The 27,837-nt window shown below is 44.3% G+C and overlaps 1 protein-coding gene across 2 annotated transcripts; it reads left to right on the top strand.

Moving 5' to 3' along the window:
- Window positions 1-810: 810 nt before the first annotated feature.
- On the top strand, window positions 811-27,837 carry taf2 (TAF2 RNA polymerase II, TATA box binding protein (TBP)-associated factor). Of its 2 annotated transcripts, XM_066683620.1 has the most exons (27): window positions 811-1,192; window positions 1,281-1,335; window positions 2,514-2,674; window positions 2,871-2,989; window positions 4,156-4,297; window positions 4,814-5,045; window positions 6,019-6,203; window positions 6,859-6,972; window positions 10,331-10,430; window positions 10,514-10,599; window positions 10,966-11,101; window positions 12,712-12,866; window positions 13,289-13,403; window positions 13,594-13,703; window positions 15,382-15,447; window positions 15,718-15,804; window positions 16,951-17,203; window positions 19,483-19,623; window positions 19,746-19,856; window positions 19,946-20,139; window positions 21,144-21,283; window positions 22,121-22,190; window positions 22,442-22,551; window positions 24,092-24,318; window positions 24,816-24,983; window positions 25,466-25,572; window positions 26,848-27,837. In XM_066683620.1, the coding sequence occupies exons 1-27, from the start codon at window positions 1,143-1,145 to the stop codon at window positions 27,137-27,139; spliced, it is 3,726 nt and encodes a 1,241-aa protein (XP_066539717.1). In that variant the 5' UTR covers window positions 811-1,142; the 3' UTR covers window positions 27,140-27,837. The 2 variants fall into 2 exon arrangements, with proteins under 2 accessions (XP_066539717.1, XP_066539718.1); XM_066683621.1 differs by lacking the exon at window positions 15,718-15,804.

Here is a 27,837-nt window from a genome sequence, read left to right on the forward strand (position 1 = left end):
ATTTCACTGGCGCTTTTCCAACAATATGGGCATGTAAGGACACCAACGAAAGATGTTCAAGAGCCTCTGTAACATGGAGGTAAACAGGGTAAGGACACTCACTTCGCCTGTTTTAGTTGGTGTTAGTTAACGTTAGCTTGACTCGCTAAACTCGGTGTCTCAGATTATACTCGGCTACGTAGCTGCATTACGGAGGTTTATGGTGTCGGATGAATTCGAGTTCGACTTCGATCACATTTACAAGAATAACGGTACCTCTACATTTGAGTTTAGCTTATTGCTAGGCTATTGTCATGAATAATGTTGGTTATTTAGCTAGATACTGTCATAACAGTCAGTCATAACGGTGTTTTACCGCGGCGTTGTTCAGCTGTTGTCCACCAGTGACGTCACAGTCGCGTTCGAGAATTTCCGTAGAGAGCTCGGGTTTTTCCGTCAGTTTAATAAAATTCTCAGTTTTAAAGCAAATTAAGCAGCTATTTGCATTTTAATTCATACTTATATCTGTCAGTAACTACAATAATGTCAAATATTCATGGAGGTCCATTAAATGGTGCTTAGCCTTTAAGAACAGAATTAAAGTTCGGCTTTCAAAGTATGCACAGTAATAAAATAGACTACATTCTGTGATTTTTAAAACTACAACGTGCTACCTTAGGGTCAGTGGAGCCAATGAAATGGCTAATGAATGTAGAAACCAGTCCGTTTGCCCGTTTTCTATTGTTGTAGTGTGCGCTGTTCTCCATTTCACGAAATGGCGGCGCTGTAGTTTTTGTCCTCCAGTGAAATCCTCGGCACAAACATCCGGCGGTTTGTCGCTGCGGTGCCGCGCAGCACTGGGGGAAGACACTGAAAGAAATGGATGAGTTAAAACTAGTAAAAACAGCCCGGTTAATTCTTAAACAACTCCACTTTACACCCGGAACGGTTTAACGGGAACTCCCAGTCTCTCACAGGATCGGCCTTAAATCAGTGTTTGTCCACAGTTTAACGGTCGCGGTCTCAGTTGCGGATAATTTACGGAGTCAACTTCTGTCAGGATAAAAACATAGCTCTTCAGCTTCTCCAAAACACACTCAATGTTTCTATTTCCCTGAGGAGTTTACCGTTTCTCCGTCTGGACCTGAAGACTTTCCCTCATCATGAACCGAAAGAAGGACAAAGGCTTTGAGAGTCCTCGACCTTATAAACTATAAGTATCTAAAATACAACAGTAACAGTGTCAATCGTACATTTACACTGCGAGTCTGTGTTTAACGGTGTCTTTTGTCCTATAACACAACCCACCAGGTGGTCTGCATCAACAACATCAACTTTCAGAGGAAGTCCGTCATTGTAAGTTCTTTCATTTTCTCTTTGTATGTTTTTGTTTTGTATTCACCGAGGTTCCCACGAGTTACCGTGTTCCCCAGTTCTCTAGATGTGCTCTCTCAGGGTCCCGCGTCCCCAAATTCTACATACACACCACATCTGTGTCACCTGCTGTCAGCAGCCCCACGCAACAGCTCCTGGATATTTGATGGGACCTTTACTAAAGTCTTCTAATACCTATACAGACTCTAAGGCTTCTTCTACCTGTAGTTTTAGAAGAAATCACTGGTGTTTATAATTTGTTCGAACCAGAGGAGGATGAGCCACTGTCAACCTTTGGCTTCATCACCTGTGGATATTAATTCTGACACCACCAGGCTGTAAAAAGCACAATACAAATACATTTTACTTCTATATGCTTATGATTATATGTGCTTACCTGGTGTCCTGTGTTCCCCCGTTCCTCACATGCGCTCTCCCAGGGATATACATGTCCCTCATAGGGTCCAGTGTTCTCTCTAGATCCCGTGTTCCCCGGCTCTGTATATAGCACACATAGTAAACTGTGAAAAACAAAGACAGAGAAACAGAACCTCCAGCTCTGTATGTGCTTAATACATGATCTATAGTGAGAACCCCTGGTTCTCTGCGCTCCAGCAGTGCCACATAAGTAAAATGATAAACATTGGCCTTGGAGTGTTTGTGTTTATAGAGTTGTTTTGAAGCATTCTGCGATAGAAAACTGGATAATAGTTGCACGTTACCCCTTAAATATAAACTCTAGGTGGTTTCCTAGACATAGATCAATCATAGGATTAATTATATCCTCCTTTCATTGGAAAATCACAGTTCAAAAAGCGGTGTAGTCCAGGACTAGGCTTAATCCTTAATCCTAGGTCTGGGAAACAACACCTAGGTTTATTTGACCTCATTTAAAATAATATATTTCCTATTTGTAAGTCTTAATATAAGGAATGTATCATGATTTGGCGTTTCTTAATGGTAACTTTGCGTCTGATAATCAGTATAAACATAGGTAAACTGTGTTTACATGGTTGATGTATTGTAGTATAATATATTTGTTTATTTATTAATGTATTGAGAAAATAACGGACAATTAAAATGCACAAAAATGTCATTGATTGTGGTAATGCTTTACACTGTCTTTAGTTTATACATGTGGTTATTTGTGCCTGGGCCAGGGCTTTGTGGAGCTGACTCTGTTCCCTACTGTGGTGAACCTCAACCGCATCAAACTCAACAGCAAGCAGTGCAGGATTTACAGAGTGAGAGTGAATGACTTAGAGGCACCATTCATTTATAATGACCCCACTCTGGAGGTCTGCCACCATGAGTCCAAGCAGTGAGTCTTTTCTTTTACGAAATTCCATACCTCTGTTTTAATTTGCAGCTTCTCCACGTTGCTGTTGTATTTCATACCCTAATATATTTAACCTGAAACCCTTGCAGTGTCTTTCTCTTGGTTTGAATGGTAATGTTAGTCAATGTGAATATTCAGTTTAAGTTTATTGACTTGATGTTGTATGTGCACCTTGTAGGCGGAACCTGAACTATTTCTCCAGCGCCTACACTGCAGCAGTCAGTGCTGTGGACCCAGACGCTGGGAATGGAGAGCTTTCCATTAAAGTCCCTTCGGAGATCTGGAAACAGGGGGATGGTGAGTTTGATTGCCTGATGCCCACTAAACACTGCGCAATATTAGCAGGCTTATACAGCTACTGTATGTCAGACTAAGGGCTGTGTTGTTTTGTATCATTTGCATTAATATCGATATAAGCTTTAAAATGTTAATAACAATATAAATAAAATCCATATCCTGATAATAGCAATATTCTCGCTCATTTACGCAATGATGTCAAGCATTCATTCATTCATTCATTGTCTGTAAGCGCTTATCAAGTTCAGGGTCGCGGTGGGTCCAGAGCCTACCTGGAATCATTGGGCGCAAGGCGGGAATACACCCTGGAGGGGGCGCCAGTCCTTCACAAGGCAACACAGACACACACACACACACACACACACACACACACTCACACATTCACTTTTGAGTCGCCAATCCACCTACCAGTGTGTGTTTTTGGAATGTGGGAGAAAACCGGAGCACCCGGAGGAAACCCACGCAGACACTGGGAGAACACACCACACTCCTCACAGACAGTCACCTGGAGGAAACCCACACAGACACAGGGAGAACACACCACACTCCTCCCAGACAGTCACCCGGAGGAAACCCACGCAGACACAGGGAGAACACACCACACTCCTCACAGACAGTCACCTGGAGGAAACCCACACAGACACGGGGAGAAGACACCACACTCCTCACAGACAGTCACCCGGAGGAAACCCACGCAGACACAGGGAGAACACACCACACTCCTCACAGACAGTCACCCGGAGCGGGAATTGATCCTACAACCTCCAGGCCCCTGGAGCTGTGTGACTGCGACACTACCTGCTGCAACACCCATGACGTCAAGCAATTACCCATAATATGGGGTACATTAAGTGTGTTTATTGAAGGAATTTCTTCCAATAACGGGAGTATCTTGAGTAGTGTGGAGGTGGTATAGCTTTATCAGAAATACACCAAAAAATGTATTTTCTTGTCATAGTCTGTCCTTGAAATATATATATTTTTCAGAGTTATATCATCAATCATAACATTATCGCAAAATATATCGTGATATTATTTTAGGGCCATATCACCCACCCCTAAACACACTACATCAAATGAAGATGAAGATTCATGTCATACTGAATAATCAAAGACCAATCAAAGTTGATGCTGATTACAGTGTCTGTGTGTGTGTGTGTGCGCAGAGATGAAAGTGCTGAAGGTGTATATTGAGTTTTCCCTCGATCAGCCAAAGGGAGGTCTCCATTTCGTCGTACCTGATGTGGAGGGCAGCATGGCGGAGAGAGGAGCTCATGCTTTCACCTTCGGATACCAGAATTCCACTCGGTGAGTGCCGTGTGGAACAGATACAGTCGTTGTTTGAAGGTTATGGAGGCTGTCATAGTTTAGTGATTAACCTGCTCAAACACAACCTAAACCTGGTAAATAACTGCCTGTCTGAGTTAGAGGTCACAGCACTGCATTTTGCAACAGAGAGGCACTACAGGACAGAACCTGGACAGCACTGAACTAATGCTGCTGGACAAAATACTATGGGGGTGAGGAGTTCTCCATGTCATTAGGACATCATAACGGTCACTGGTACCTTTCAATGGTAGAAATCATTAGTGACAACAGTCCGTGCAAATACTACTCCACTCTGTTTGTGTGTTACTAAGGCATTATACAGCTTTTTAAAATAAAACTCACTCAGTCTGGACACGAATATCCTTGCTGTCCGATTAAATACATGCAGCTCCATTACATCATTTGAACACAGTACTTGTCCTTCACTCTGTGTAAACAACTATATTTCTCAAAGCTCTCGTGCTTATGTGTCTGTGTCTGTGTGATTGACCCCAGGTTCTGGTTTCCGTGCGTGGACTCGTACTCGGAGCTGTGCACTTGGAAGCTGGAGTTCACCGTGGACGCCTCCATGGTGGCTGTTTCCTGTGGAGACTTGATTGAAACGGTCTACACTCATGACATGCGCAAGAAGACCTACCACTACTTGTTGCCCATCCCCACAGCAGCCCCCAACATTTCTCTGGCCGTGGGACCCTTCGAGATCCTTGTGGATCCTTACATGCATGAGGTTGGTGTTACCCCAGAGCTTTAAAACATCATGCTGCCAGTGCAGGAGATTAGTTGAGGAACATGCAATTGATAGCACATTAATATTATGAATTGTCCACAAGATGGCGATGTTCAACACTCAGAATGCGGGAGATCAGTGGGTTTCACTGCCCTCCCTGAATGCTGTGATGTTCTTCCTGCTCTTAAACTCACAGATGTTCTAAGGAGAGATGGAGAACCGCTGCTATAGATCTTGTTTACATATTTGAAGGCCAGGAACACGTCACCTGTAATTTGCTAGTGTCCATTGGTTTTATTTTCATTGATACAGATGCAGTTCTAACACCTAGGTAATAGGAAAACGTGGAATTAGGCAGCATATAAAATGGGGGAAGCTGTGGCTTGAAGGTTAGAGAGGTGAGCTTGAGACTGGAGGGCCACCAGTTTAGGGACCTCTTAGTCATCGCAAGGCACTTAACGCCCAAACTGCTGCCTGGGCGCTATGGCTGGCAGCCCACTGCGTCAGCTGTGGGTGTGTTCTCACTGCCCCTAGTGTGTGTGGCTAAACACTTTGTGTGTGTGTGTTCACTACCTCAGATGGATAAAATCCAGAGGGAAACATTTCCCAAAGGGCATTAATGAGGGAACTCTTCTTTTTCTTTTAAATAGTGTACACAATGCAACAAACTCTCACTGGATTCATGCTGCTGTTGATGAAAGTCATTAATGGTTTTTATTAATATTCCAGCTGTCTTGGTATGAGAGAGCTATTGGTAGGTCACAAAAGGCTTCATTTTAATTGTCCAATGGATTGTTGTGATACTAAGGTCACCCCTGTCTTAGCAAACTAATGAGACGTTTTAACTTGTTTTTCCAAAGGTAATTGTTTTCAAACATTTTTGTAATTGTAACACAGGTCTGTGCTTACGTTTGTGCACGACGTACCTGTAACTGAAGTTTATTTATGTGCTTATTTATTTATAAATTCCCAGGTCACTCATTTTTGCCTGCCCCAGCTGCTGCCCCTTCTAAAGCATTCCATGTCTTTCCTACACGAGATCTTTGAGTTTTACGAGGAGATTCTCACGTGCCGTTATCCGTACTCCTGCTTCAAGACAGTCTTTGTAGATGAGGCCTATGTACAGCTGTCCTCCTATGCATCCATGAGCATCTTCAGGTGAGCTGGATAAAGTCCTCTTCTCTGTACGTTATCTTTTGGCAGAAGGTTTGTTAACTTTTTAATATACCATCATAATTTATACTGCTGTGAGACTCCTCGTCATCATAATGTTTTTTTATTCATTCATCTATCCATCCATTATCTGTAACCGCTTATCCAGTTCAGGGTCGTGGTCCAGAGCCTACCTGGAATCATTGGACGCAAGGCAGCAATACACCCTGGAGGGGGCGCCAGTCCTTCACAGGGCAACACAGACACACACATTCACTCACACACTCACACCTACGGACGCTTTTGAATCACCAATCCACCTACCAACGTGTGTTTTTGGACTGTGGGATGAAACCGGAGCACCTGGAGGAAACCCACGCAGACACAGGGAGAACACACCACACTCCTCACAGACAGTCACCCGGAGGAAACCCACGCAGACACAGGGAGAACACACCACACTCCTCACAGACAGTCACCCGGAGGAAACCCATGCAGACACAGGGAGAACACACCACACTCCTCACAGACAGTCACCCGGAGGAAACCCACGCAGACACAGCTTGATGCCTTTAGTCTTGTGTGTCTGAGTTGAAATACTTTGCAGGACCTGACACACTCGTGTGAATGTGTGTGTGCATTTGTGTTTTTCCCTTTTCAGCACAAACCTGCTTCACAGTGGACTGATCATAGATCAGACTCCAATGACGCGCCGCTGCTTGGCACAGGCCTTGGCTCAGCAGTTCTTTGGCTGCTTCATCTCACGGATGTCTTGGTGAGTACTCTGTGTGTGGGTGTGGGTGTTTTAAATGTTCATTTATTTATTGAATTCCTTATTTTCTTGGTCAGCTCATGTGCTTTTCATTTTTTAACCCCAGCTCTGTCCATCCTGACCCCACAAGGTTTAAATCATGGTCATAAACAACATGTTTACTATCAGTCTGTCCTAACGGAACACTCTGTCCCCTTCTCCCTGCTATGTTTAAGATGTGTGTTTGTCTGTGTGTGTTGGGGACTGTCTCACCCCTTTGTAATCAATCTTCAGGCTGTTGAAACTTCACTGGAGGTGTCCAACGCTTTGATCCATACATACAATGCTCCCTCTTCTGTGTGCTAAACGTCCAAAACTCAAGTCAGATGTGAAGGCTTCAGTTCCACTTATTATTTTGTTATTCGGACGTGTGTATGAGCACAATTGGAAAACCGAACTTTGCTTTGATACTGAGAAGAGTTGCCTGCATGTAGTTAATTGTGTGGTTTAATGCTGTTCGACCCTGTAATTGGAGACAGCCCGTCAAAGTCCTTCAGCTCTGGCTTCTGGCGGGAAGCAGAGGAGAGGTTTTATGTTTTCTCCCCTGTATATCACATTGCGAGCTTATACCCATTTTACCACAATATGTCTAAGGGTCCAGGGGCATTCGTTTCCAGCTAGTATCACTCATGCACATTATGAAACGGTTCATTTTGTACCGGGGAGAACGGTTATTTGAGAGATGCTTTTGAATCTGTGTGACTCAATGTTTGGCTCTATTTTTGTTTATTTTACAATATTCAGTAAAGAGGCTGCATCTGCAATCAGTCGACTAGCGTTCACTGAGAGCTTTAATTTGGCAGTGGAGTGTAGTCCTGGCTTCCTCTGACAGTGAAAACGTTACACAGATTTGCTTCTGAAACATTACTGCTGTACTGACCTAGTTCACCTACGCCAGGGACACGCTACACGATTTTAGCCCTGATTTTCCAGTTGCCGAATGAAGCTTTTATATCCTTATCCCATTACTCATCCATATACATGAAGTCTTACATGTGGTTTCCTTCCAAATCAGTGCAAAACAATGTGTGTTGCTTGTCTCTGGGTATTTTGGAAGAAAAACAACACATGTCTCTTGCATGGCGTCTCATCAGTTCTTGCGTGTGTTTTCATGACAAAACATTTTTTTAGAGAGACACGCTGGATGTTCATCTTGGTGAAAGATCACATGATTCGTGACTCAGAGTTACCGTAAAGTGAAGTAGAGGAGAAGGCAAAAACACTGAAAGACTCCTGATTGATTAATTATGGCTTAAGTTGTATTGTCTTGAGAAGTACAGCGATCAGACGCCTGTGAAAGTCGTGTAGTGTTGGAAGTTGGAATTCATTCATTCATTATCTGTAACCCTTATCCAGTTCAGGGTCACAGTGGGTCCAGAGTCTACCCGGAATCATTGAGCACAAGGTGGGAACACACCCTGGAGGGGGTGCCAGTCCTTCACAGGGCAACACACACACTCACACATTCACTCACACACTCACACCTACGGACTCCTTTGAGTCGCCAATCCACCTACCAACGTGCGTTTTTGGACTGTGGGAGGAAACCGACGCAGACACAGAGAGAACACACCACACTCCTCACAGACAGTCACCTGGAGGAAACCCACGCAGATACAGGGAGCACACACCACACTCCTCAGAGACAGTCACCCGGAGGAAACCCACGCAGACACAGGGAGAACACACCACATTCCTCACAGACAGTCACCCGGAGGAAACCCACGCAGACACAGGGAGAACACACCACACTCCTCACAGACAGTCACCCGGAGGAAACCCACGCAGACACAGAGAGAACACACCACACTCCTCACAGACAGTCACCCGGAGGAAACCCACGCAGACACAGGGAGAACACACCACACTCCTCACAGACAGTCACCCGGAGGAAACCCACGCAGACACAGAGAGAACACACCACACTCCTCACAGACAGTCACCTGGAGGAAACCCACGCAGACACAGAGAGAACACACCACATTCCTCACAGACAGTCACCCGGAGGAAACCCACGCAGACACAGGGAGAACACACCACACTCCTCACAGACAGTCACCCTGAGGAAACCCACGCAGACACAGGGAGAACACACCACACTCCTCACAGACAGTCACCCTGAGGAAACCCACGCAGACACAGGGAGAACACACCACACTCCTCACAGACAGTCACCCGGAGGAAACCCACGCAGACACAGGGAGAACACACCACACTCCTCACAGACAGTCACCCGGAGGAAACCCACGCAGACACAGGGAGAACACACCACACTCCTCACAGACAGTCACCCGGAGGAAACCCACGCAGACACAGGGAGAACACACCACATTCCTCACAGACAGTCACCCGGAGGAAACCCACGCAGACACAGGGAGAACACACCACATTCCTCACAGACAGTCACCCGGAGGAAACCCACGCAGACACAGGGAGAACACACCACACTCCTCACAGACAGTCACCCGGAGGAAACCCACGCAGACACAGGGAGAACACGCCACACTCCTCACAGACAGTCACCCGGAGGAAACCCACGCAGACACAGGGAGAACACACCACACTCCTCACAGACAGTCACCCGGAGGAAACCCACGCAGACACAGGGAGAACACGCCACACTCCTCACAGACAGTCACCCGGAGGAAACCCACGCAGACACAGGGAGAACACACCACACTCCTCACAGACAGTCACCCGGAGGAAACCCACACGGACACGAAAAACACACCAACTCCTGGAAGTTGGAATAAAATAATATATTTAAATAAACTACCTCTCAACTTCATAGCATTGGTCAAACTGTTCTTTATTTTCAGGTTAAGAGTAAAAAGGTTTGCTCAGTTACAGCTTTAATTTAGTAGCGAGCGTTTAGGAGCTGATTGAGCGTGTGTGTGATTTTTACCCTGATGCTCAGACCCCGTATGCACTTGATCAGTTGGCCAGTTCACACTTGGTAACCAGGAGCATCTCTCTGTGGTATGTCATGTGTAGATCAGCTCCTAGTTTGTCAGAGGACAAACCATGCGTCTCCAATCATTAGTTTCTTCATCACAGCTTACGTTCAAATGTTCCGTATTGGGTGGGGTTTTGGTGTCGCCACGCTGCCACATCCATAACATCTGTCTAAAATGTGTCTTGGTAGTGTTTACACTTGTTTGTCCTTTGGATGTAACCCTGATACATCAAATGAACAGATGTGAACAAGGCCTGAGCTTGGCCCAATGTGATCTCATTGTGCTCTCAGCATTTACCTGGAATGCCCCATGTGTTACAGGCAGAGACTACGCTACACAGACATTCTGTTTGTTTTGTTTCCTAGGTCTGATGAGTGGGTCCTGAAGGGAATATCAGGCTACATTTTTGGTCTCTACTTGAAGAAGACTTTTGGAGTCAATGAATATCGTCACTGGATCAGAGAAGTAACTAAAGAAAGACAAACAGACAGCCTGCTTTGTTTTGCTGTACTTTTTCTTCAACTGCTTTGTGTTGATCTGTACTGCAGGAACTGGACAGGATTGTCGATTATGAGCTGAAGACAGGAGGCGTCCTGCTGCACCCCACTTTCACAGGAGGAAAGGAAAAGGACAAGTAAAGCTTATACCATGTTGTAAATTACAGTGTTTTCTTAGCAGAACTGACCACATGCACACGTGTGTGAAACGAAATCACGTAAGCTGGGCACCAAGCCGCGTTTGGATTAAAGTACAGAAATGCAGAGTCCTTGAACTTTTGCTGATTGTTAAAAACAGTTCTGTGAGTAGTTCTATTCATTTATCCCCATAAACCACTGGCAACACTTTAATAATTTCTCATAAATCAGTTACTGAAGTTGCTGAAGTAGATTTCTCAGAGCTGTTTGCATGTTACACCAACACTTACTCTTTCGTACATGAACTGTCAGTGTCCTGGCCAGGAAATAAGAGGTTGTGTTTTTTTCCCCGTTTTCTTTTTTAGCCCAACTCCCCACTTGCATTTCTCCATCAAACACCCCCACACTCTGTCCTGGGAGTACTACAGAATGTTCCAGTGCAAGGCCCACCTGGTCATGAGACTGATTGAGAACCGGATCAGCATGGAGTTCATGTTGCAGGTAACAGAACCAGATGCTTGATAATATTTTTTACTTAAAGAAGGACTCCAGGACTTTGAAACCAAATCTCAGCCTGCTTTATCTGTATCTTAAATCCAGTTACCACAAACAACATGTTAATACATTTACATCCTACTGCATGTCACACCACACAATGCTGCAACTGAAATCCTCATTAAACTGACTGACACCATAATTGGCAATGTAATCGGGCAATAAACACCAGTGTTCTGGCAGCGGATCCAGTATCTGTGTCATTCAGGAACTGGGAAAGCACTCTAAAAAGTAATAGACGTGTGCAAGGACCGTGTGTTCGAGTAAGGACGTTTTTATCTTGTGCATTCATGCTCCCTAAATCCTTCCATCTCTTCTCTACCGAATCGCCAAGCCCGAAATGCCTCGTTACGCATGCTATCAAAATAAGAGTCCCGATTTTCAAATTACTGTTAACTAAAACTGACATGGGCAGCATGGTGGCGCAGCAGGTAGGTGTCGCAGTCACAGCTCCAGGGGCCTGGAGGTTGTCGGTTCGATTTCCGTTCCGGGTGACTGTCTGTGAGGAGTGTGGTGTGTTCTCCCTGTGTCTGCGTGGGTTTCCTCCAGGTGACTGTCTGTGAGGAGTGTGGTGTGTTCTCCCTGTGTCTGCGTGGGTTTCCTCCGGGTGACTGTCTGTGAGGAGTGTGGTGTGTTCTCCCTGTGTCTGCGTGGGTTTCCTCCGAGTGACTGTCTGTGAGGAGTGTGGTGTGTTCTCCCTGTGTCTGCGTGGGTTTCCTCCGGGTGACTGTCTGTGAGGAGTGTGGTGTGTTCTCTCTGTGTCTGCGTGGGTTTCCTTCAGGTGACTGTCTGTGAGGAGTGTGGTGTGTTCTCCGGGTGACTGTCTGTGAGGAGTGTGGTGTGTTCTCCCTGTGTCTGCGTGGGTTTCCTCCGGGTGACTGTCTGTGAGGAGTGTGATGTGTTCTCCCTGTGTCTGCGTGGGTTTCCTCCGGGTGACTGTCTGTGAGGAGTGTGGTGTGTTCTCCCTGTGTCTGCGTGGGTTTCCTCCGGGTGACTGTCTGTGAGGAGTGTGGTGTGTTCTTTCTGTGACTGCGTGGGTTTCCTCCGGGTGACTGTCTGTGAGGAGTGTGATGTGTTCTCCCTGTGTCTGCGTGGGTTTCCTCCGGGTGCTCCGGTTTTCTCCCACATTCCAAAAACACACGTTGGTAGGTGGATTGGCGACTCAAAAGTGTCCGTAGGGGTGTGTGTGTGTGTTGACCTGTGAAGGACTGGCGCCCCCTCCAGGGTGTATTCCCACCTTGCGCCCAGTGATAAGAGTTACAGGTAATGAATGAATAAAACTGACATTACTGTTACATTCATGAAATTATACAGAAATTACAAAAATACTCATACACAAGTAAAACTAATTTGAAATCTTATCTAATCTTAATGAGAAATGGCTCTAACAACCAGTATGTGAGGAACCTCTTGTTCCATTCCAAGCCGTGTGGTGTTCTAGCAGTGGTCACAGATTTGTAACCACAGACATGTCATCTAAAGTTCCTTTGGTCATTCATGCTTAAGTTCTACAGAACACTCTACATGGTAAAGCCAGTGACATTTGTTTTTCCCAGGTGTTCAATAAGCTGCTGTGCTTGGCCAGTACAGCCTCTTCGCAGAAGTACCAGTCGCACATGTGGAGCCAGATGCTCTTGTCTACTTCTGGCTTTCTTAAATCTATCTCCAATGTGTCGGGGAAGGACATCGGCCCCCTTATTAAGCAGTGGGTGTATCCTTCCCGGTTTGTGTGATAATTAGTTCAACATCTGCACGTTTTAATGTGTAGCTACTGTGCATTTGCCTAATTTAATACACTAGAAAAAAACAAACATAAAATGTGGTGATTCAAAGGTTTATTTGTTTAAAGGTTGTGTCATTTATTCCACCAACAACCAGCCAATTTCCTGTAGAGTACAACACACGAGGTAAAGAAACCTTACTGCTCTGTAGTCTCTAAATGACCCAGACTACGCTCAGTGGAGTGGGGCCCTCTCTTAGTGCATTTCCACCAACGAGGAGCTGGAACGGTTCCAGTTCATGAACCTAATTTTGGAAATGTTCAGCGTGTTTCCACCAACGTTAATCCGTTCAAGAACCAGATTTCTTTGTAGAAATGGTTGAGTTCTATTTTTCATTTAACACTTATCTCAGAGACCAGAGCGGAGTGGTGAAGTTCTTTGGAAGCTTTGCTTTTAACAGGAAAAGAAACGTGCTGGAACTGGAGATCCGCCAGGACTACACCTCCTCTGGCACCCAGAAATACGTGGTGAGTCAGAGAACGTCTCTGTGGGTGGGTGTATGGGAGTGTTATTTATTATGTAAGGTGAATGTGTGGGAATTTGATTTACTGACATGGGAATTTCGATTGTATATGAATGATCTTGGGTGGTCTTGAAACTCCAACTTTGAAATGATGAGAGTGTAGTATACAATCTGAAGTGTGTGTTCTTCTGCAGGGGCCCATTAAGGTGACTGTTCAGGAGCTGGATGGATCTTTCAACCACACGCTGCAGATTGAGGAGAACAGCCTGAAGCATGACATCCCCTGCCACTCCAAAAGCAGGAGGTACAACTCCTCTGAGTGATTTTAAAAGCTCATGTTTGTTTCCAGTGCTTCCTCTTTTTTTATTTTTATTGGGGGCTGTAGTTGTAGATTCTTAACAGCTAGTTGTGTGCGTGAGAGTGTGCGTGAGAGTGTGAGAGAGTGAGAGTGTGTGTGTGTGTGTGTGTGTGTGAGTGTATAATTTAAAGCCCAAGCAGCTCTGCATTTGATTATTTTGACTTAACAAATGCTATAGCAAACACTTTTTGTTATCATATGTTCTGGTGAATAACATCATATTTTAATAAAATGTCAGCCTGCAAATTAGATTTAAAAATGTAATCTCAGAACTGAGCTCAACTGGGCCTTCAATCCAATTTAGTGGGAGATGTAGCTAGGGGTGGGCGATATGGTCCTTAAATGATATCACGATATTTCAGGGTATTTTGGTGATAATGATATTCTTGACAATATGAAAAAAAACACTGAATATACTTTAGTATTAATTTTAAGAACACACTATTGCAACAAAATAAATGTTATACAGATATTAATTATAGTAAACTAATAATATAATCGATTTCTTTTTTAATTATATTTAATTACATTTTTAGTGCAAATCTAACAAAGTCAAACATTCAGAAGAAAGAGCAAATAAATGTGTGAGCATTTGCTTATTTTGAAAACAGATATCCACCACCGTACCGTCTCTGTGTCTAAATGACTTTTGATATTTTTTATCGTTTTAAGAAGTTTGCGATATTATTGCACACGATACGATTTGGCACATCCCTAGATGTAGCACTGATTTCTAACTTTATCAACTTTAAAAAGCTTTCAAGATTTATTGTGTACAGGGGGTCCTTACGACGTTGATCCGTTCCTACGTCGCGTCGTAAACCGATTTTTGGTGTAAGTCGGAACATACGTACATACTGTACGTAAATAACATACTGTAAGCACTTATCCTATCCTCACACCTATCCTCCTCGGTCCCGAGCCACGTAACCGTGTATTCTTCCGTCGCGCCGCGCACACCAAACACGAAGTTCACGTTACGACGTTTACGACGCAAAACCGCTTCAGTCGAAACAAGGCTTTATACAGTAAATGGGAGATGTGTCGTAACCACGAAACATCGTAACTCAGGACTGACGTAACCCGAGGACCTCCTGTAGTTTATAATTTTGATAGTTTCAGATTAAACAACTGAACCAGCTTCAAGTTGCAGCTATCAATGCAAAAACATAAGCAGGTTTTATTTGTAACAGTATATAGAGTTAGTTATCAGTTTATTAATATATAAATTATACTAAAGATGGTAGATTTCAGTCAGGGAACTTTCAGTCAACACTATTGTGGTTTTAGAAATAAAAGAGGTTATTTAATTTTTTTGTGTGTACATTATTATTTTGATGAAACAAGCCACAAATCCTTTATAGTTTTGCCATGTTTTGTTTTTAGGAAAAGTGCTGTACTGTACTTATGTAACCAGTATCGCTGTGTAATTACTTATGTAATCGCTTTTAGAGTTCTGTAGCAAAACATCATTAACTATGTCTGCGTGTAAAAGCACATGGAGAACATCTAGGACATTTGCCTCATAACTCTGCATCACTCACTTCTGTGAGGTTTAAAAATCAGGGTTCGGTTCATTCATTTATTAGTGCTTTTCCCCTAAATGAAGTTCTTCTTTTTTCAGGAACAAGAAGAAAAAAATTCCCCTGATGAATGGTGAAGAAGTGGACATGGACCTTTCAGCCATGGAGTAAGACGCTGTGATTCTCTCACGTTCACACGTTCTTTTAGCTCCCAGCGTCTACCTGGAGCCATTCCTTCACTTCTATTTCCACACACTGATACTGTTTACCATCTTATAGAAGTGTACTATAAGCCAATGCATTTCATTTTAGTGCAGCACTTAAGAAATGTTTAAAAGCGATGAGAGTGTTTTGGGGGTACGGTGATTGTCTTTCAGCGAACAGCTGTAATAGTGTTGCACGTCAGATCATGAGACAGATGTGTTTTGTGGCTGAAGTGAGAATGCTAGAGGCAGGAGCAGTGCCAGGAGAGGCTGGACAGAGGTAGACAGGACAGCAACCACTCGCAAGACCAGTAGAAACGGGTGAGAGGAGAAAGGGAGGCTGTGACATGGAATCAGATCTTTCAGAAATGGAAACATAGTAGACATTCTTGTTAATACGACAGCAGCTCCTGGTCTGTAGTAACTAATGTGGTGAGTAGTGTTGCACCAGAAGGAAAATTCGGGTAGAGACTGACACCTTTGACTTACAGAAAGACCCCATTTTTAACAAACTCCGTTATCTTCCATCACCACTACACGCACAGCCCTGATGGGTCTGTTTATCTCCCTGTTACTCTTACACTGCCTTATCCATGCGCCCTGTACAACCTGCAGCACAATATCTCTATGTTTTATACTTCAACATTATGATTAAAGTTAGATGTTATTGGACAAATGGCCTTTGAGACATAATAGTGAGTAAACCAGGAAGTAAATGTTCCTAATGGTTTTATTGATTGTATACTGTTGCTGTCCAATGAAAAACGTGTATGTGTAGGTTAAAACGCATGAAGTTTACTCGCAGTAACTCGCACCCTCTCACCAGCGGAGGGTGTTCCTGTCTTATTTCCTATTATTCAGCTGTTCGTGATGAAGAACCTACTGTTCTTTGGTTCCAGCTGGGAACACACTTTTTTTTCTGGTTCGCAAACCAGTTTATGTCGGTGGAAATGCGCTGAACTGTTCCAAATTTAGTTTATATTAGAATGTGAAATATGGCTGAACTAATAACAGACGGTGCGGTAGCGCCACCTTAAGTCCTTTCTGCGAAACATGACTGAACTTACAGTTCCTACTCACGCACGCGCGTTTCAACATTAGGAGTCAGTCAGTGCGTGAAAACGCCTCTTCTAGGCCGGCCCAGTTTGCGGTCCGGCAATAAACAGACGAGTGGAAAGCAGTTAGATAATACAGCAATCACCTTTGCGACACTCTCTCTGTCTACAGTAGAATAGGGGGCATGTTGAGTGTGATTCGGTGAATACAAATCTGTTCAGTTCAGTTGTGGTTTACAATGCAATATGTTTGAAAAACTACCAGAGAAACTACCGGTTCTGGTCCAGGCTGTAAGAACCGTGTTGATTTTATCAGAGATGTATGTTAGATCTAGATCTAGAATCTAATAAGACCAGAAATCTTAATGTTTTATTAACATCCTGTTCCTCATCTTTCTGTGTGGCCTGTCAGTGCGGACTCTCCTCTGCTGTGGATCCGGATTGATCCGGACATGTCCATCCTGAGGAAGGTGGAGTTTGAGCAGGCTGACTTCATGTGGCAGTATCAGCTGCGTTACGAGCGGGACGTCGTGGCTCAGGAGGAGGCCATTTTAGCTCTGGAGAAATTCCCCACGGCCGCCTCTCGCCTGGCCCTCACTGACATCCTGGAGCAGGAACAGTGCTTCTACAAAGTGCGCATGCAGGCCTGCTTCTGCCTCGCCAAGGTACAGGTGAAACTTTATTAACGCTTAAGGTGGACCCCCATGGTCATTGTGGGTGGAATGGAGAGGGTGGAGTGGATTTAAATGAAGTTTCTGGATGATAAGACAATTGTGCGTCAAGAACAAGCGCTTTATGGAAATACTTTGGCTAATTACACTGTGGGTGCAACATGATTTTACCGTTACAGGGGAGATATTCGACCCCATTTCTACAAGTGAATGCAGTTCTGAAACGTCTGTGACCTGCTTTGGTCAAAATACCACAGGGAACAAACATTACAGCAGCGTTCTCCCCCGTCTAAACAACTCAGTTCAGACAAACCGGTTTCAGCGTCTGTTCCTGTGAGTGATAACGAGCCGCTGTTCACCCCGATCAGAGCACACAGAAGTGAAGAGCAGAAGCTCTGGTTTTCGCTAGGGTTTCTTTCTTCTCAGTTTTTACTCAGTGCTCTTTTTTTCAGCACTAGTTGTATCTGTTTTGCTTTCTTTAACCTTGCCTTTGTGCTCTCGCGTAAACGTGGGGCCAGATCTGTGATAGGAGAGACTCAGATAACGGGGTGAGACAGTTCTTAAGTCCCTGCGGTTGACGTCAAAAATGGAGCAAAATCAGAACTGCTTATTTTATCAGAACGGCTCCTTCCTGGCCCCAGATGCAGAAATTAGAGAAGAAAATAAGTCACCTTTATTGATCCCTTAGGAAAATCCCCTTTTCTGCATTTAACCGTTCCGTGGTAGTGAACACACAGACGCACACTAGTGAGCAATTCTTCACACACACGCTAGGGACATTGAAAATGCACACAAAGGAGCCATGTGCTGCCAGCCATCTCAGTGCCCGGGCAGCAGTTTGAGGGTTAGGTGCCTTGTTCAAAAGCACTTCAGCCGTGGATGAAGGTTTTCCTGCCAGTCCTGAAAGTTGAGCCCTCTGGTCTCAAGCCTGTTTCTCGTAACCTAAGGCCACAACTACTTCAATTAATGTAAACATGCACTAAAAATTTTGTTTCTTCAAATATGTCCTCTTTCAACAGTTTTTACCCACTCTCACAGTTGTTAGGATTTCTGTGTTTTTTTTGTTTTTTTTTTTTCATTAAGTTAAGAAATTTTATGAAGAACACAAACACTGAAATGCAGAGATAGTGTCACAGTCAAACAGCTCCAGGGACCTGGAGGTTGTGGGTTTGAGTCCTGCTCGGGGTGACTGTCTGTGAGGAGTGTGGTGTGTTCTCCCTGTGTCTGTGTGGGTTTCCTCCGGGTGACTGTCTGTGTGGAGTGTGGTGTGTTCTCCCTTTGTCTGCGTGGGTTTCCTTCGGGTGACTGTCTATGAGGAGTGTGGTGTGTTTTCCCTGTGTCTGCGTGGGTTTCCTCCGGGTGACTGTCTGTGAGGAGTGTGGTGTGTTCTCTCTGTGTCTGCGTGGGTTTCCTCCAGGTGACTGTCTGTGAGGAGTGTAGTGTGTTCTCCCTGTGTCTGCGTGGGTTTCCTCCGGGTGACTGTCTGTGAGGAGTGTAGTGTGTTCTCTCTGTGTCTGCGTGGGTTTCCTCCGGGTGACTGTCTGAGGAGTGTGGTGTGTTCTCCCTGTGTCTGCATGGGTTTCCTCCGGGTGACTGTCTGTGAGGAGTGTGGTGTGTTCTCCCTGTGTCATCGTGGGTTTCCTCCGGGTGAGGAGTGTGGTGTGTTCTCTCTGTGTTTGCCTGGGTTTCCTCCGGGTGACTGTCTGTGAGGAGTGTGGTGTGTTCTCCCTGTGTTTGCCTGGGTTTCCTCCGGGTGACTGTCTGTGAGGAGTGTGGTGTGTTCTCCCTGTGTTTGCCTGGGTTTCCTCCGGGTGACTGTCTGTGAGGAGTGTGGTGTGTTCTCCCTGTGTCTGCGTGGGTTTCCTCCGGGTGCTCCGGTTTCCTCCCACAGTCCAAAAACACACGTTGGTAGGTTGATTGGCGACTCAAAAGTGTCCATAGGTGTGAGTGAATGTGTGAGTGTGTCCCAACCTGTGAAGTACTGGCGCCCCCTCCAGGGTGTATTCCCGCCTTGCGCCCAATGATTCCAGGTAGGCTCTGGACCCACCGCGACCCTGAACTGGATAAGGGTTACAGATAATGAATGAATGAATGAATGTAGGTCTTGTTTACAGAGGTAAGCATCTGTTCAACTAATTGTTACCCAATTAGTGCTTTTTAGTCCATTTGCCAAAGGAAAATTTCTGTGTTCACAAGCTTCAGTTTGCCTTCTATGTGCATCAGGATGAGGTCATGGGTGTGTGAGTTGAAATATATGGTTTTTATTTTGGTAGATTGCCAACTCCATGGTAAGCACCTGGACGGGACCTCCTGCAATGAAGTCCCTCTTCACTCGCATGTTCTGCTGCAAAAGCTGTCCCAACATCGTCAAAACCAACAATTTCATCAACTTTCAGAGCTATTTTCTGCAAAAGGTACTGTCAGGTTTGACGTCAGTGCTAGACATGCTGCTCCTGCAGGTTTTATATAGTACACGTCTGTTTTTGAACTCAGCATACACATATTTGTCATTGTACTTGCACTGTGCCTTTTTCAGACCATGCCAGTGGCCATGGCTTTGCTCAGGGACGTGCACAACCTCTGCCCTAAAGATGTGCTGAACTTCATTCTGGATCTCATCAAGTACAATGACAACAGAAAGAATAAGGTATAACATTAAACGTGATTAAAACACATTAATAATAAGCGACCAGTAGAATTATGTTACTGGTTTTATTATGTCTTTTGATCCGCTAGTTCTCAGATAACTACTACCGCGCTGAGCTGATCGATGCCCTGACCAACTCGCTGACCCCAGCCATTAGCATCAACAATGAAGTCCGCACAGTGGACAGCCTGAATCCAGATGTGCGCCTCATTCTGGAGGAGATCACCCGCTTCCTCAACATGGAGAAACTGCTGCCCAGTTACAGGAACACCATCACAGTCAGGTATTGAATTTATCCACCGTGATTTCAAAACCTATTTTTCTTGTTTGATATTTCTGGCTCCCTAGAACCAGTCAGTTTGAGAAAGCATGGTCTCCTACAGTGCAAACAGGTTTCACCAAGGTCATCCAGCAGATGCCCAACGATCTAATGTTTAACCGAGTGGTGTCTTCACTCATAGATTAAAAATCACATGTCGCGTGAAGGCGAATCAACGATAGCCTGGCCGTAGTTGTCCTTGAATGCCCAAGTCATTGCTGTTTGCTTTACAAGGTCGAGTTGTTTTCGTCTGCGCACAAGCTGCCACCGTGCAGTAAAGAGATATTTACAGCACCCGGTCTATTGTCAAAATTAGCTTTTAGAAGCTAGGGTTATTTAATAGGATCCTGGAGGTCATAACTTTGCATTTCTAGCTGTATGTCAACATGCAGAATATTCAAATAAAAACTGTACTGAAGACAAAGATCAGTATTCTGCAACGTTGTGTTTACTTATCAGTTCTGTCCAACTCTTGCCCACCAGCCAGTCTGTCTTCCAGTAAGAAGCATGAAGGTTGATCAGCTAAACAAACTCTGTCGTTTATTTACTATCATCCTACGCAGCTCTGTCAGCACGTGTACATTGGTTCTCTGCACACTCATGAAGTTGTAACAGTGATAAGGTTTATGTGCCGTATGTATCACTTTCAGTATCAAAAACCCAACACCGAAATAACAGACAAATTGTATTCCAAAAGAAAATAAAAGCACAGTTACAAGACAGACTCAACAACAAATGTCCGTAGGTGTGAGTGAATGTGTGTCGCCCTGTGAAGGACTGGCGCCCCCTCCAGGGTGTGTTCCCGCTGCGCCCAGTGATTCCGGGTAGACTCTGGACCCACCGCGACCCTGAACTGGATAAGGGTTACAGACAATGAATGAATGAATGAACACAGAGCTGCTGGGATAGCAATTTATGTGAGAGAAACTGATGGACTACAGTCTGTAATGGCATCCTCTGTTTTCCAGCTGTTTAAGGGCCATCCGGATGCTGCAGAAGAACGGCCACATTCCCAGTGACCCCAGTCTGTTTAAGTCTTATGCAGCGTACGGACATTTTGTGGATGTGAGGGTAGCTGCGCTGGAGGCTGTAGTAGACTACACCAGAGGTGATTTTATGTGCTGATTCAGTAATTAAATAAGTGCTAGCATCATTCTTAAATTGAAGAAGTGTTACATCTGCTTGGGGAAATTAAACATTCACTTTTAAATCGTTCATGGCCACATCATGCGGTCACAAACAAACTAATGAGCATTAGAAAGCAGACGATTAGCTTCCTTCACCCCTCCCCCTCATCTTTTTCTCCTCTTTCTGAAGTGACCTGGCAACCTTCTTGACTCAACCCTTCTTCTCTAACCTTTAGGCTACAGCTGCTTTTTAACTTCAAGGTAATAACAACCTGAAGTTATTATTGTGCTTAACTAATCCGTTAGTTACGTCACTGCTGGTGTTTGTTTAAAAGGCTTGTACACATTTTACGACCACATTTATAGTTCAGCTGTAAACACGGCAAGTTTCATTCATTTTCAGGAAGACATGACCACACACCACTCTCTTTATCATTGGGGTGGTAAATCCACGAGAGACTGAATGAGCTTTTTGGGCCTCTAAGGCAATTCTAAGGAGCTGTAAACTTTTATACAAGTCCTAAAACCGTGTTCTCTTTATTGGGCCATTGACAATTGCCAGTTAAATTTTATGTGGAAAACCAGAATGTGTTTGTATTTAAATAGAAGTGGTTTTTAAGAGATATAAATGATCCCAAGCTTTGCTTGTTGATGGGCATTGCTATTTAGTATTGTTTTTTTTTCTTGCTTGGCTGTGGAGATTAAATCTTGTTAATCAGAGCTTGTCTGGCAGAGTATCGGGCTGGCACCTGATGACAAGGACCTTGTGTACTTCTGAAGCCTAATGGTGTGTGTTTTTACTTACTGTTTATTGACAGTTGACAGGAGCGCTGATGAATTTCAGTGGCTGCTGGACATGGTCCAAAACGACCCGGTGCACTACGTCAGGTCAGTGGTGGTGTTTGTTTTTGTTGACTGTAGTTAAGAGAGGATATGAATGCTTACGTTAGCATTGGCCTTGATTCTTTCTGAATTATTAATATGTACTTTGAAGTATTAATAAAAGGACACCCCACAAAACCTGTAGAATTGATTCCGCTTTTTTCTGTATGGGATTATCCAGTTTTATTTATTTATTTATCTATGCATTCATATTCATTTAATGTTAATGCTGTATTTTTCAATTATTTTTCCATAAGACATAAGATCCTCAGTATGCTGGCCAAAAATCCACCTTTCACCAAAGCAGCAGAGTCTTCGCTTTGCAATGAAGCTCTCGTGGACCAGTTGTGGAGGCTGATGAACTCAGGTAGGTCCACTGGGAAATGTAGACCTAATAATGCTGTTGTAGTCCCTGTAGCGGCCTAAAGAGCTGTTAGCTTGTGACTGTTGGGAGTCAGTCTCTTTCAATTTTTCCTCATAAGTACTGGCATTTGTTTAAAGGCTAAGCACCAGCTCTATGAAAGTGTCAAACAAATAAATACAGTGGAGTTTGAGTTCCTAACTTGTGTTTATTGATCGTCAGAAAACATGTTATTTCTTACTAATTGAAGGAATAAGGTTTAAAAGACCGTTGGTCCCCCCCCCCCCAGCAGTGTTGGGAAACTCTAATAGGCGTCTTGCCTGTGACGTAGATGGTGGACAACACTCTAGAAGCTGCACTTAATTTAATGCAAAATGACGAAAAGGTGTGTTGTTTTTGGCTGCAATCATTCAATGTACAGTGGGACATCTGTGAACAAATGGCCCAAAGATCCCAAAATATCCAGAAAATGGACTAAATCTGTCCACTTTAAACGGACACTTTAGAAAAGGACCATCCGCTCACTCCGTTATCTGTAGCTCATTTCACTGGCGCTTTTCCAACAATATGGGCATGTAAGGACACCAACGAAAGATGTTCAAGAGCCTCTGTAACATGGAGGTAAACAGGGTAAGGACACTCACTTCGCCTGTTTTAGTTGGTGTTAGTTAACGTTAGCTTGACTCGCTAAACTCGGTGGCTCAGATTATACTCGGCTACGTAGCTGCATTACGGAGGTTTATAGTGTCGGAGGAATTCGAGTTCGACTTCGATCACATTTACAAGAATAACGGTACCTCTACATTTGAGTTTAGCTTATTGCTAGGCTATTGTCATGAATAATGTTGGTTATTTAGCTAGATACTGTCATAACAGTCAGTCATAACGGTGTTTTACCGCGGCGTTGTTCGGCTGTTGTCCACCAGTGACGTCACGGTGGCGTTCGAGAATTTCGGTAGCGAGCTCGGGTTTTTCCGTCAATTTAATAAAATTGTCAGTTTTAAAGCAGATTAAACTGCTGTTTTCATTTTAATTCATACTTATATCTGTCAGTAACTACAATAATGTGGAATATTCATGGAGGTCCATTAGTTGGTGCTTAGCCTTTTAAGTCTCTAGCTGTTATCCAGAGAACGTATTGATCTCTGATTCAAGCCTCAATGGGTTGCTGTTTGGAAACTTCCCAGCTTTTAGCTTTATGGGATATTTATTTCCACATAATGCAAACCAGCTATCATCATTTTCAGCCATCCAAGAGTGTGTGTGTGTGTGTGTGTGTATAAGTAGGCTCCAGGACACCATGGGACATGGAAAATCTCATTAAAAAACGATCCTTTGCTGTAATTAATAAAACCACACTGCACTTTATAACTGTTTTTGTCGACTTGCCACACTTCTTACAATTTTAAGCAAATCTGTTTTTGCACAACCTTTGGCAGTCATTTAAAGATTTCTGCTCCCTTTGTAATAGAGTTTACTGTGTAAGAACTTGCTCCTGGCACTCCTGACACATTAATACATCTTTTTTTCATTTGGTCTGTTTCAGGCACCTCCCATGACTGGCGTCTACGCTGTGATGCTGTGAACCTGTACTATACTCTGTTTGGCCTCACCAGGCCCTCTTGTCTGCCCCTTCCTGAGCTGGGATTGGTGCTCAATCTAAAGGAGAAAAAGGCTGTCCTCAACCCCACCATCAAAACCGAGCAGGGTCTGGGCGTCCCAGAGCCACCCCCTGCGATGGTTTTCTCTAGCAGCGTTGGCACATACCAGAAGGTGTGTTGTGTTGTGCAGTGACACTAGCAGGCGACAGAGCTAAAAGAGACCACTCATTTCCTGAGGGGGACAGCCATTTGTAACCGCAGTTTAGCGACAAGCCAATCAAATCGAGCTGATTTGATTATGCAAATTACTTATGACACCGTGAAGTGACACTTTGTTTTTTAACACTTCGCTCCAAAAATTTCATTAGATCAATCATAGATCAATAGATCAATCATTTCATTTTCTATTGTCAACAAACGTATGGCCTCTCTGACATTTTGGGCAGCCATTTTGGGTGTGAACTGGGGTTATAGGTTGTGTCAAGTTTTGAAATATGAAGGCTTGTCTTAGTCAAAAGAATCAGAATGTCTTCTGCCTTCATGAGCTTTACTTCCTTTCCCAGTGTTACACTATAACATTGTAGACCTGATATCATATTAACGTCATTAATTTAATGTTTTATTAAAAAGAAAAGGCTGGTTAAAGTTGTTCTGACTGATCGTTTTCAGCTGGAGGAGGATCAGGTGATCATAGAGCCACCTTTGAGTGGAGTGGCTCTGCCCCTACAGGCTCTGAAACGAAAAGCAGAGACTCCATTGGGTTCACCCCCTGAACCTGGGCAGGTGCTGCAAGATGAGCCTGTCATTAAAGGAGTGAGAGCAAGAGCAGAGAGCAGAGTGAGTATCACATCTGGTTGGTGCTGTAATCCTGTGCTAGGTGGTTGTGGTGTAACAGGTCACAAAACTCATGGTTTAGATTGGATCACATGTTTTGAGTCACGGATCAGTCATTTTATTTGTCGCCCTGTGAAGGACTGGCGCCCCCTCCAGGGTGTATTCCCGCCTTGCGTCCAATGATTCCAGGTAGGCTCTGGACCCACCGTGACCCTGAGCTGGATAAGGGTTAAAGATGATGGATGAATGAATTTTATTTGTCAGTTTTAAAGGACTCCCTCCCTGTGGCTCTCATGAACGCACATGAATGAACTCTTGGGCCTTGTACTTAAAGACACAGAACAGACATGTGACACACCACACATTTTGAGTTACCATCCACATTTTTAAATACTGCAGGACACGGTATTACCCTTATTCTACCTGTAAGTAGCAACATTCAGTGCTTTGTCTCAATGTCGCTATGTATCCTTGTTCTTTCTCAGTTTTCGACTCAAGAAGAGGAAGATATCGACATGGACTCTGTTCATGACAGTCAGGCTTTCATCTATCACCACCTCAACATGCTGGATAGACCCTCCACACCAGGCAAGTCGGAATAAAACATGCAGATTTCTGATTGTTGATGTGCACAAGAGACTGTAGGGTGTTATTCTGAATAGTGTGATTACAAAACTGTTAAATCAGGCAGACGTCTGTTGTTCTGATAACAGTTCTGCAGACCTCCCTTACTGTAAAGCTTTAGGTTTGACAGAGTTCACAGTGCGCCCCCTCCAGGGTGTGTTCCTGCCTTGCACCCAGTGATTCCGGGTAGGCTCCGGACCCACCGCGACGAAGGAATGAATTTTCGTAACAGTTGTTCATCTCCCACTCATCTTACCTTTTGGTTCTTTAGTCTCGTTGAATCTGAACTGATCTCTTAGAAACGAATATGAGAAATTGTGGGTTAAATGTAGGTGAATCCCGAGTGCCTTCTCATCACCAGGACATTTCAGATTCAGATGATGCCTCTGCTGTCAGTCCTAGAGAGCAGAGTTAGCCTCGCTCTCTGTGTGTGTGTGTGTGGGACTGCCCTGTGGGAATGCCCCATCGCTGCTCACAGTGCGTTCCTAGCTCAGACGTCTGTCAGCTGATATGAAAGATCTGGGCATTCCGTGACCACCTGTGATGCACTAAACCGATATCATCAGTGACAGTTTTGAAGAAGTGGCAGCAGGTGTGGACCCCCACCCCCACATGATCGGGGCAGATTCACTGATGAGTGGCACTGGAGACTACTAATACTTGACAATTTGGCAAAAATTAGGAAAAAAAAAATGTAATTAATGTGATGGCACCATAGACATTCTCTGTGGCAGATTTCTGAGCCAGTCCCGTGTGAAGAAGCCAGAGCAGGAGCCGTTGGTGCCTGTAGATGTGTGTTAAATTTGTTGAGAATTCATTGGATATGGTACAAATGCACATTCATTTCTGAAAGGGGAAAAAACAGTTGTAATAACAGTAAAAGTTCACTAATGACATTGTCTTAAATACCTTTGACATGCTTTGATCAAAATACCACAAGGATCTAACAGTCCTGTTTAGAACAACCAGCTGAGAATTAGCCTCTATTTACTTTATAGCTAGGCGCCTAGCAACGAGGAGCAGAAACACTGTTTTTTTAGTCGTTTTTACTCAGTTCTCTTTCGTTTTCTCTCGTTGATTGGAGACTCAAACGAGGAGGCAGGACAACTCTTAAGGTGCTTACCAGGTGGATTTTGCCACAGTCCAGCACTAAATCTTCAGCTTCAGTGTAAGATTCGTTTGGCCACATGAAAGTAGTGCTGACCTTTGACCTGTCTTTGATCTTTCACCCCTCTGTAGGTAGAGAACCTCCCACAATAGAGCAGGCCATTATGTCCATGCCCACCACGCCGGTGCCCTTATTCATCAAGGAGAGCACTTCCTCCTCCAAGCACGGTGGAGACCACCATCATCACCACCATCACCACCATCACCACGAGCACAAGAAGAAGAAAAAGAAGCACAAGCACAAACACAAGCACAAGCACAAGCACGAGAGCAAAGACAAGGACAAAGAGAAGGAGCGCGACTCCCACGCTTTCAGCAACAGCCCGGCCAGCGGCCGCTCCATATGCTCGCCCTCTTTGTCCGACTGAAGAGTCACACGGGCACGAAGGGTTACTTTTGATGCTATATATTTTTGTTACGATGAATGGTTTACCCCAGATCTACCTTGGTCCCATGGACTGACCCGTGTTAAAGCCAGTGAATTCACCCCTCCAAGTCGTCAGACCTAGTGACACCTACCTTGGTAATAATGTGAGGTGGGGAGGGCGGTCTCTTCCATGGAGTCATCACTGACCACACAAACCTCCATGTGCTCAACCACACACACACACACACACACACACACACACACACGAGGGCCACTGAGTATAAATGACAGCTTTTTGCTGAGGGCTTTTTATAAGGGAACTTTTCACTCTGCTGCATCCTCAGTCCTCTTAGTGCTGTAGTAGTGTTTCATTAGCTTCTGGAAAATTATGGAGAGTAGATTAAATACTGTACATTCACTCAAGGCATGAAGAACGACTTTCTGTTCCTGCACAAGCAGCCCCCACCTCGACCTGAGCTCACACAGGAGCAGTTCAGCGCTGCTGTCCTGAGGAGGCTTCATCATATTTTCTGTTTCATTACACGTTTCTGGACAAGGTTAACGCTCTCTCTCCAGCCATGTTTTATTTTTTTTACTAGATGCTTTGCCCTTGCAATAATTTCCCTGTAGTGATTTTTTAAGTCTTGGTGTTGTTCAGTGATGTTTTGTCGTTTTTTAAAACTGAGAAATTCAGAATAA

Source organism: Hoplias malabaricus, chromosome 10, assembly GCF_029633855.1.
Source record: "Hoplias malabaricus isolate fHopMal1 chromosome 10, fHopMal1.hap1, whole genome shotgun sequence".
Lineage (NCBI taxonomy): Eukaryota > Metazoa > Chordata > Actinopteri > Characiformes > Erythrinidae > Hoplias > Hoplias malabaricus.